This window comes from Cervus elaphus, chromosome 16, assembly GCF_910594005.1.
Source record: "Cervus elaphus chromosome 16, mCerEla1.1, whole genome shotgun sequence".
Taxonomy (NCBI): domain Eukaryota; kingdom Metazoa; phylum Chordata; class Mammalia; order Artiodactyla; family Cervidae; genus Cervus; species Cervus elaphus.
This window is the reverse complement of record NC_057830.1, coordinates 11560115-11571935: the sequence shown is the minus strand read 5'-3', so window position 1 is coordinate 11571935 and position 11821 is coordinate 11560115. Positions and strand designations below refer to the sequence as shown.

General features: G+C 39.2%; 1 protein-coding gene across 4 annotated transcripts in view; it reads right to left on the bottom strand.

Moving 5' to 3' along the window:
- Positions 1-271: 271 nt before the first annotated feature.
- The window catches only part of ECPAS (Ecm29 proteasome adaptor and scaffold), a 111642-nt gene continuing 100092 nt past the window's right edge, over positions 272-11821 (bottom strand). For all 4 annotated transcript variants that reach the window (XM_043927184.1, XM_043927182.1, XM_043927180.1 and 1 more), the window contains 4 exons: positions 9556-9661; positions 9254-9342; positions 6865-6936; positions 272-3539 (listed from right to left, as the gene is read on the bottom strand). In XM_043927184.1, the coding sequence (XP_043783119.1) occupies positions 3400-3539; positions 6865-6936; positions 9254-9342; positions 9556-9661 (407 nt within the window). In that variant the 3' untranslated portion in view covers positions 272-3399. The remainder of the gene's footprint in view (positions 3540-6864; positions 6937-9253; positions 9343-9555; positions 9662-11821) is intronic.

The following is an 11821-nucleotide window of genomic DNA, read 5'->3' as shown; positions in this document are numbered from 1 at the left end:
AGTCAGGGATTACTTTTATCAAAAAAATCCAATCTTTCAATGATTGCATTTCTCCAGGTATTTGACAGCAATTATTCAGGTGTCTTGCCTGTTTCTATTTTGCCTTGAAATTCCCAGACACCTAAGCCAACAATTTCTGCTTGGTTAGAAGTAGCTCAGAATATGGCAGGCAGCAGGACCTTTTTTGGTCTTTAAAGAATAATTAAGCAGTGTCTTGGAAGTTGAACTCTTTTCCAAGAGAACCAGTAAAAATTAATGGACCACTTCAAAGAACTGATCATGCAGCTTTTATTTACCACTGAATACCTCCTTGGGCATTGGAAAAGATTTTCCTTTCAAGACTATCACATGCTTTGCTAGCTCAGTACATATTGCAGAGGATTCTATGAAGACTTTGCATATAAAATACAAAAATCTGTTACATATACATCCATTAACAACAGTTTGTACATTACAACGGGTGCCAGTGTCAAAACAACTCCCTGTACTTCACAAGCAGCATGAATATATTGTGGCAGCAGCAGATAGGAACTTCCCCCAACGGGCAGACAGTGTTCACACAGTGCAGTTGCTACTAGAGCACAGACCAACAGTCACATCTTTTTTCTTTGCTTTTCTCATCAGTGAATACACAAGTAAAAGGTGGGAGGGTAAAGCAATGGGGATTTGGTGGCAATCGGCTTTTATTGTGCAGGTACACTGTATTACAGGCAGACACACTGGCAATTGTAAATTGGACACAAACATTAAAGAAATGGCTGCTCTTTATCACCAAAAAGAGTTTTATACTTTGTTTTGATTTCCAATTGCCAAATTTCAGGTACCTTCTTTTCACATTATCAATTAAATTTGTGATGATATGTATTCCAGGAATAAGGAATTCAGTAGGCCCTCTAAATCAGTTGCTTATGTGATGAGAAACACTGAATATTCCTAGGGAAAAAATAATAAAGATCTGTTTCAGATAGCTTTGGAAAGTGAAGGCCAAAGATACAGATGTTCACAGGTCCTTTTGCCATTTGTTCACCAGTATCACCATTCCACAATGACAAACTTTCAGTTATTAACTCTTTTAAATAAGTCTGTGTGTGCATATGCACACCAACACAAGCTGCATCGGGAGACCACGAATAATGTTACTAGCTGTGCAAATGACTTGGCTGGTCAAGATGAAGGCAGTAAGTGTAAAACTTAGAAATGTGCTTAGAAAACTAAAACAAATTAATTCAATAGCACTAAGCACTAAGGTTCAAGTATCTTAGCACCTCTCTCAGCACCATGGGAAATTCCCATTATTGAGTAACAAAAAGTTTAAAAAGCATAAAATCTGATGAGGTTTTAAACTTGATACGAGCCAAGAGCACAATTCTTGCCCTTACACTTTTACTTTCTCATAATACCTGATCTACACCGCATTCTTGCCTAGGAAGAGTATCCCAGGTACTGAAAATTAGTCAGAGGGCACTTAGTGGAAGGGGAAATACTGATCTGAAAAACACCAAGTCCCATGAGGACATAAGCTTTCTAAAAAATGGGGTTGATTTTTTTCTTCCCCAAACAAACACCACTCTCAAGCGGAAATCCATGATAGTTTACTTAAAATTCATGATGCTAAAACTCACAATTATATTTAGTATCACAATTATATTTAGCTAGTATCAGCTAAGAGGATATTTTGGTAATAAACACTTAAATTTTCATTTGTAAACTCCTTTTCCAATCAGAAGCAACCCCAGAACATAGCATATACAGTTAGGCTTAGGTACTATCTAGAGCAGTGTTTTTCAAACTATAAATAACAACCCACTTATGAGTCAGAAAATGAATTTAGTGGGTCTGAAGGGCATTCAGAATGGTGGTGGGGAGCTGGTAGGGAGAGATCAAAGCAGATCACACTTACAGTGTACCATTTCACAAAACATTTTATTTAAGTTAAAGATTTTCTATTCATCCTCTCTCTCTGTCTCTCTCTCACACACACACAAACACACAGAGTTCTGGGTCATGATGTAAAAAGTTACTTTGACCATGGGTCACAGTCAAGAAAATTCATTTCCTACTCCAGGGGATCTTCCCAGGCCAGGGATCGAACCTGTGTCTCTAGCATCTCCTGCATTGGCAGATGGATTCTTTATCATAAGCACCACCTGGGAAGCTCCACTCTGGATAACAGAGGACACCAAAAATAACAACATGGAGTTTCCATCCTGCTGTTAACGTCAGTAAGGGGTCAGAATTGAATGAAAGTCAATTTTGTGCTTGGAATCCAAGGTGAGCTAGAGGGTTCTCCATTCACCCTGATAAACACTTATTTAAACTTTCCTTCCCCCTTATCTGACATCCCTGGGCAGGAGCATGAGCAGTACAAGGAAATAAAGAATCCCTAGCTGCAATTACTTACTTTGAATGATATCATGTTATTCCCAGATGGCTAATTAAAATGCTTCTCTTTCTGTCCCACAGTCATACTGTTAGCATAAAAGTGGGTAGAAAATTTTAATTTGCCTTTACTTTTGAGATTATAAATTATCTAAACCAAAGCACTTACGATATCATTGTTGGTTGGAGTTTTGCAAAATACACACCACAGACAGAATGAACAATCTTGTCCTAATCTACCCTCATCTGCTTGTAAAAGGAGGACGATTAGAATTATCACATAGAAACTGAATTTCCCCTCCCTCTCCATCTGTAAGGTTGGTAGATAACCATTCTAAAAGCCAACCATTTAAATAAATGATAAGACAGATGTTCAGCTTCTGAACTTCAAGAATCCAAGAGTGCTTACATAATGGGTCAGTTCGGATCTGGTGCCGGGACTGCTGTACCTTCTCATCTTGGAATTTCTCAGGTAGGTGAAGATCAGCATTGATTGGCAGCAGGGTGTAAAAGAAAAAGTGTCCTGGGTAGGCCATCAAACATGCAGGTTCCAGCCTCGGCACAGGCCACCGAAAGGAAACTACATCATCTCATAGCCTATTTCTTCAGGTTACAGAAGGGGGTTAAACTAAGTGATTTACAGACCCTCTTCCGGAAAGGACTTTTTAAAATCTGGATACAGTTCTAAGATTTTTACGCAGGTTCCTTTGTAACTTGGTCTATTCCTTTAATGACAGCTCTAATTCTTTCAACAGCTATTTCTGTCAGTTTCACCTACAACCACCTCTCAAATATCATCCAAGCTTCCATTTAGCTTATCCAGTCCAGATACTTTTAAAACATTGAGTAAAATAAAGCTAATAAGGAACAAAATTTAAGGCATTTTTTTTTTTTTATTTCAGCCAAGGAATGATGCATGCTACAGATTAATCTTTACTTTCCCCACTTGGTTTTTCAAAGAATACCACCGTTTCAAACCCCAATGAACATGGCACTTGTTTTGTTTCTTCCCCTTCTAATTTATTCCAGATTTTCAAGTGTTTTCTTCAGTAACGATGCTTTCTCCTGCAGCTCAGGTCTGCTGTCTGTCTCCATGGTTCCTAAAGACTCAATCAGGACCACTCTGCACTCAGGTGTCAAACTTTCCCACTGTTTCGATTCTGAACGGAAAGAAGAAACACAAAAGAATCCTTATAGAAGAAGCAAGCAGAAAACCCAAAACTATTCTTTCTGCTTTTATGCCACACATCCTATCCCTGAAGTAAATGCAAGAACTGTTCTGCATATAATGATCACAGGTTTAATAGCTGTCTCAGAATCTAATTATTGACAATAACCTGCGGGCCTATCAGCGGGTTTCATCCTCTGCCTCCAGAGCTGCTGGGACAAAGAGAATGAAGGGACGCTGAAGCCACACAGGAGACAGGGCACACGTGACAAAAAGCCACTGCAGGGACTGAGCTGAATATATCTTCGTAAGATAAGCTCAGTAAAAAAAAAATCCTCAATACATCTGAAAACTGTAGAGACAGTCTGAACAGATGATACTTTATTACACCTTTAAGAGAAGCATAGGAGAACTACATGCATGCTCAAAGTTTTAGCAATTCAGAAAGTATGTCAGATCCTAAATCTTGTTTATGAGGTTCTGATACGTTCTGGTGTTGGAGTTTCAAGCAAGATATTTCACTGTTTAGCCTCCTTTTCCTCATCTAGAATGTATTCATACATATGTGGCAAACGTGAAAAGCCAGGGATATATCTAAGTTCCTAGCTTTCGTTTCAACAAGGAAAATGGGATTATGAGGTGTGCAATGCTACTGAATCTAAACAGCCTATTTTAGGGAGCCTTGAGAGGTGCTTTAATTGCTAGGCAAGGACAGAGCCAGAATGAGAAACAGCAAGTACATAAGGCTCTACAGAAAACTGTTCCATCTTCCTCATTCTTTATTCGTACGGCTAAAGTAATAAAAAACAGGAAACAGAAAAAAAAAAAAAAGAAAAGAGGCCTCCTTTTGAAGTCAGTAGCAGATACACTACTGGAGAAATGCTACCCGTCTTCTGTTACCAGTGATAGAACAAACCATTAGATAAAACTGCGTCTGTATAAGACAGTTTTTAAAAAGGAAAATAGAAAAAAAAAATCAACTAAGAAAACTGCAATCAAACTTGATGACTCAGCAAGTTAACTGTTAAATGTTTTCCTAACTTCACTTTTCAGGGAGTCATTCTGTTTATTGACACGTGTGCAGTGAGCTCTGCCCTGCCACTGTCAGCCGCATGCTGTAATTAACCAAGATTAACTAAAGATTCAGTATGGAAACTAAACTTTTTTTTTTAAATTAATTAATTTTAGTTCAGTTCAGTTCAGCAGCTCAGTCGTGTCCAACTCTGCGACCCCATGGACTGCAGCAGGCCAGGCTTCCCTGTCTATCACCAACTCCTGGAGTTTACTCAAACTCATGTCCATTGAGTCGGTGATGCCATCCGACCATCTCATCCTCTGTCATCCCCTTCTCCTCCCGCCTTCATCTTTCCCAGCATCAGGGTCTTTTCAAATGAGTCAGTTCTTCACATCAGGTGGCCAAAGTATTGGAGTTTCAACTTTAGCATCAGTCCTTCCAATGAATATTCAGGAGGAGGCTAATTACTTTACAATACTGTGGTGGTTTTTGCCATACACTGACATGAAACAGCCACGGGTGGAGTGTACATGTGTCCCCACATCCTAAAACCCCTCCCACCTCCCTCTCCACCCCATCCTTCTGAGTTCTCCCAGGGTACCAGCTTTGAGTGCCCCGCTTCATGCATTGAACTTGGACTGGTCATCTATTTCACATGTGGTAATATACATGGTTCAATGCTATTCTCTCAAATCATCCCACCCTTGCCTTCTCTCAGAGTCCAAAAGTCTGTTCTTTACATCTGTGTCTCTTTTGCTGTCTTGCATATAGGGTCATCATTACCATCTTTCTAAATTCCATATATATGCATTAATATACTGTACTGGTGTTTTTCTTTCTGACTTACTTCACTCCAGTTTCATCCACCTCATTAGAACTGACTCAAATGTGTTCTTTTTTTTTCTTTTTTATAGCTGAGTGATATTCCATTGTGTATATGTACCATGACTTTCTTATCCATTTGTCTATCGATGGACATCTAGGTTGCTTCCATGTCCTGGCTATTGTAAACAGTGCTGCAATGAACACTGGGATACACGTGTGTCTTTCAATTCTGGTTTCCTCAGTGTGTATGCCCAGCAGCAGGATTGCTGGGTCATATGGCAGTTCTATTTCCAGTTTCTTAAGGAATCTCCACACTGTTCTCCATAGCGGCTGTACTAGTTTACATTCCCACCAACAGTGTAAGAGGGTTCCCTTTTCTCCACACCCTCTCCAGCATTTATTGTTTGTAGACTTTTGGATAGCAGTCATTCTGACTGGTATGAGATGGTTCCTCATTGTGGTTTTGATTTGCACTTCTCTGATAATGAGTGATGTTGAGCATCTTTTCATGTGTTTTTTAGCCATTTCTATGTCTTCTTAGGAGAGATGTCTGTTTAGTTCTCTGGCCCATTTTTTGATTGGGTCGTTTATCTTTCTGGTATTAAGCTGCATGAGCTGCTTGCATATTTTGGAGATTAATTCTTTGTCAGTTATTTCATTTGCTATTATTTTCTCCCATTCCAAAGGCTGCCTTTTCACCTTGCTTATAGTTTCCTTCGTTGTGCAAAAGCTTTTAGGTTTAATTAGGTCCCATTTGTTTATTTTTGCTTTTATTTCCATTACTCTGGGAGGTGGGTCATAGAGGATGTTGCTGTGATTTATGTCAGAGAGTGTTCTGCCTGTATTTTCCTCTAGGAGTTCTATAGTTTCTGGTCTTACATTTACATCTTTAATCCATTTTGAGTTTATTTTTGTGTATGGTGTAAGAAAGTGTTCCAGTTTCACTCTTTTACAGGTGGTTGACCAGTTTTCCCAGCACCACTTCTACTGTATATTTTTGCCCCCTTTATCAAAGATAAGGTATCCATAGGTATGTGGATTTATCTCTTGGCTTTCTAGTTTGTTCCATTGATCTATATTTCTGTTTTTGTGCCAGTACCATACTGTCTTGATGACTGTATCTTTGTAGTATAGTCTAAAGTCAGGCAGGTTGATTCCTCCAGTTCCATTCTTCTTTCTCAAGATTGCTTTGGCTATTTGAGGGTTTTTGTGTTGGAAACTAAAACTTTATTGAGATAATCATAGTTCATAGTGCATTAAAAGTATATAAAATAGAAGTGTACCGAATTTAACACTTCATAAAGTTTGAAGGTTTTAGCTATGTATATTCAACTTTCATGTATGAATATATTAATTTACATTTTGGAGTATATGCTTCATTCAAAAGAAAAACAGAAAATAAAAAAAATTCCTAAAACATCTGCCATAAAGTCTCCTTGGCTTTCTGGTCCTCCAATCAGAAGAATCAAGAACTCACCTTCAAGTTTTTTAAGCAGCAATTCTATCACAGATAAAGCTTCTGTTCTCACAGATGAGTAGGTCTTATTTTCTAAGAAGGAAATCATAATAGTTCACATCATTTGTTTTATATGCCTTACAAACAGTACTTTTAAGATTAAGTTAATGTTACCAAAAAAAAAAAGACATTCAGAAATTATAAATTCAAGAAAAGATATACCTGTTCTTAAGTGTCCCTTTGACAATTATCATCAAATACTAGAAATGTGCTACAAGTCCATATTCCTTACTTCAAAAAAAAAAAAAGCCATCAGTCAAATATACTTATCTCCACAATAAATGGCAATATTTAAAGGACCCATTTTAGAAGTTGGAAATCAAAACACACTATCTCAAACACATTGACTTCACAGGATACCTAAGAAAATTCTTAAGGTTTTCACGACTCTTCATTTTAGCAAAGAACATGACACAACCCAGGGGTAAAGAGCTAACTCAGGGACACCTGGCTGGGACCTGACCCCAGGAAGACTAGTTTCTTAGCTGCCAGTTCTTTATCCAAAACCATGTGGCTACCTCCAAGGATCACCACTGAAATAGGCTTCCTTGGTGTCTACTCTACACGAAGCATCTAGCTCACAGTAAAACTGTCTAGAGAAAAAACTAACACATAACCAGACCTGAGTCAAAGAAAGAACAAAATGAGGTTATAACAGGTTGTTATGCTAAGAAGTACACAAGTGCTTAAAAAACGGTGGTGAGCTTACAACCAGACCAGGGGTCAGCTCAAAGGGGCTTCCACTAGCCAAATCTGGGACAATTTGAAAAACAAAGTAATTCAGGAAAGTAATTATTAAGCCAGTAGGGAAATAAAGGAATGCATGAAACAATGTGGATAATAGATTAAGAGAGTTCAGGAGAGGGACCTGGCTTATGAGAGGATACCTGCTGTCAAAGGGTAAATGTAGAAGATGTGCTAGAGTTGGAAAAGTCTCTTAATAAGATAAAAGCTGGCTCAGGAAAACCTATCAATACATGCTGAATCTAGAGGAGCTATTTTGAAAACCAGCAGTACATGTACATGGTCTTAAAGTGTCTTTTCCCAGACTGCTTAGAAGATACAGTTCTGAGGAGGAGCAGGTTACTCAAATGGTCTTAAAATATGTTCTCCTGCAGGCTGCTTACCAGACAGAATGGGAAAAAACAGCAACCATACAGCAGATTAACTGAGTAATACCTTGGCCGGGTCATCACAATTAACCTCGCCAATGAGGGCAGATGGACACTGTGTGCCTCTTGATGGGAGAGAACACGACATCACTTACAGAGAAGCACAACTGCGAATTCATAACCCGGATCTGATCACAAGGAAACACCAGACAAGTGGCAAATGAGAAACATTCTAGTTTTAAAGCGGGGGAAGCCACGGCCTCTGTTCAAAATTGTCAATGTCATATAAGATGGAAAAAGGCCAAGGAGACTAAAAAGATATGACAACTATCAATAAATTCACTAAATGACTCTGAACCAGATTCCTTAAGGAGAGGAGGAAAAAATTATATAAAAAACATTACTGAGTCAACTGAAAACCTAGAATATGAATAGTTAAAAATGCTGCATTATTACACCATCTAAAGTTGGTAACTATACTATGATTATGTAAAAGCAGGCACACGGAAGAACTTAGGAGAAAAGGGGCAGGATGTAAGCAATATACTTTCAAATGTTCAGGGAAAAGTATTATATGTGTACAGAAGGCAAACCAAAGTAACTGGCACAAAATTTTAACAGGTAACTTTGGGTAAAGCGTATACAAGTATCATATGCAGTATTACTGTACTTTTCTCTTAAGTTTGAAATTATTTCCAAATACAAGGTTTTAAAAAATCACAAAGGTTTTTCTAATCTAGGTGTTGAAATCCTAATTAGTTTCAGGTTAATACATTCCAGTTTGGGGGCACGTATTGAGTCTATTAAATAGGAGAGTTCAGTAGTTGGTTCCATGAATTTAGTTCCCAGCACAAGGTAGGAAATATTTGAACTTTAACTCCTTGAGCTTTAAAATGAAAACCCCCTTATCCATGTCAGTTTGAAAGTGAAAGCGAAAGCCGCTCAGTCATGTCCAACTCTTTGGGACCCCATGGACTATACAGTCCATGAAATTCTCCGGGCCAAGAATACTGGTGTGGGTAGCCTTTCCCTTCTCCAGGGGATCTTCCCAACCCAGGGATCAAACCCAGGTCTCCTGCATTGCAGGCGGATTCTTTACCTGCTGAGGCACAAGGGAAGCCCAAGAATACTGGAGTGGGTAGCCTATCCCTTCTCCAGGGGATCTTCCTGACCCAGGAATCGAACAGGGGTCACCTGCACGGCAGGAAGACCCTTTACCATATCAGTTTACTACTCACCTAAAGAATATGTGATTGATTTACAAGTTTCAAGGAGAATTTCAGCCAGAGCCTCAGGATCTGCATGTTCTTCTTCTAAAAGCATTAATCTGTACAATCAGAAAGCAAGATCCAAATACTAGTTATTTCAGAAACATTAAAACCTTTCTGGCACAAATAATTCCTATCTGTATGTATTACTTTATGATGTCACTTTAGCTTTTAGTTTTGAAATTTAAAAGAATTCCACTGATTATACTTAAAATGCTAAGGGGGAGCGGAAAGTAAAATAAATGACTGAACTATGAAGCGAAGCGAATTACCCCTGAAAAAAGGCATTCATTGCCTGTAGGACTCCCAGCTGCACTTTCCACGTGCTGAGTTTCAGCCGTTCACACATCAGCTTGCACAGTTCCTGACGATAACAACCTGGGAAAACAGACAGATTGGCACAGAGCAGGACAGAGAGTATGAAGAAGCAAGAGACGGAGCAAGTGAGAAAAACAAAGAACAGAGAGAGGGAGGGACAGACAGAGCGAGCCAGATTGGGGGGTGAGCGGAAGAGAGAGGGAGAGAGGAAAAAGTAAAAAAAATAAAGGCCTCTAATTAAAGCCACGAAATTTCAAAAACACTTCAGCGTGACTCTGTTCAATTCCCACAAACTTCCCTGATCAGAAATATGCCCCCCTACCCTCAAATCCTATGTAACTGTTCAAAAGTGATAATTATTTACTGTCAAGGCAATATCCTTCTCAATAGAACTGACAGAGAGTCAACCCCACTGGTTTCCCCTGTAAAATACCCTGAATGCCAGCCAAAGAAAGCGGGACTCTGGAGGCCGGGGGCTCCCTGCTGACACTCACAAGCTTCTGCATGTTGCAGACTTAACTAGAGTCAATGGTGCTTTATCCCAAACTTGTTATGCCAACTGCACTCTTATTATAATTATGTAATTAATATTTTGCTAAGTGATGAAACAGGAGCATAAAACTCAACAAAGTAGTTATTTTTTAAATGCTTCAGAATTTAGTAAGGTTCACAAATGTAAAGATGAATAGGGGTTAAGAATCTAGATTCTGCATTTGAACCACTTCCTAAGAAACTGATTTCTTTCTCCACTATAAATAAATAAAACCAAAAAAAAAGGAAATAAAACCAGAAAGTGAAGAAGCTATATTATGAGTAAGATGTATATGAGAAGCCTGTGTGGAACAAATTCTCAAAGGCCTTTGCCCTTCCCCTGTAACTGGTACATGAATGTACATCTCTGTTCCTTAAACTAAGACTGCCGTGTATGTGTATCATCTTTTTATATAACTCCCTATTTGAATTTTTTCTACCTATCAAGCAAAAGTTAATAGTCCTAATGAAATCAAATAAGTGGGCTTCCACTGCAGTCTAAACATAACACCAAGAAATAATACCTCTTACAAATCTGTATCTCTGGGAAAACCCATCCTATACATAGCAAATATACTTTTTGAAGTTCACACAAAGGATGGCAAGTCTCAGTGACACTCTTAAGTGTGATTTTAGACACATCCAAAATATTAAAAAACAGACATTACTTTGCCGACAAAGGTCCGTCTAGTCAAAGCTATGGTTTTTCCAGTGGTCATGTATGGATGTGAGAGTTGGACTAGAAAGAAAGCTAAGCGCAGAAGAATTGATGCTTTTGGACTGTGGTGTTGGAGAAGACTCTTGAGAGTCCCTTGGAGTTGGTGATAAGACAGGGAAGCCTGGTGTGCTGCAGTCTATGGGGCCGCAAAGAGTCAGAACTGAGCGACTGAACCGAACTGAATCACAGAAAGTCAACGATGCTTTTCATAAGATTCAGGAATAGTCAGATGTAGGATGCACTGCAAGGACCAACACAAGGCAAATTCCCACTAACTACAACCTGACCCGCAAGTAAAGGTTTACTGTTTATTTAAACCTTGGGCTTCCCTGGTAGCTCAGCTGGTAAAGAATCCACCTGCAATGCAGGAGACCCCGGTTCGATTCCTGGGTCAGGAAGATCCACTGGAGAAGGGTTAGGCTACCCACTCCAGTATTCTTGGGTTTCCCTCGTGGCTCAGCTAGTGAAGAATCCGCCTGCAATGCAGGAGACCTGGGTTCGATCCCTGGGTTGGGAAGATCCCCTGGAGAAGGGAAAGGCTACCCACTCCAGTATTCTGGCCTGGAGAATTCCATGGTCTGTATAGTCCACGGGGTCACAAAGAGTCAGACATGACTGAGAAACTTTCACTTTCACTTGGAAAGATAATGCTCAATTCTGCAAATCTCTCAGAAAGTTATGAGTTTCTCAGGCAGACAGGTTTCATTTGCTTATTGAAGGTTGAGCAACAATTCCATTAATTTTGAGACACAGAGACCCCACTAATAAGTTCCATGGATCTCTCAAAATACAGTGCCATAAACAAGACCAACAGAATTCTTTTTATAGTCAAATTATCTACATAAAATGTGTCACAGTTGTTATGGTTGTTTAGTCACTAAGTCATGTCTGACAGGCTCCTCTGTCTATGGGATTCTCCAGGCCAGAATACTGGAGTGGCTTGCCATTTCCCACAAATTCACATGCTGAAG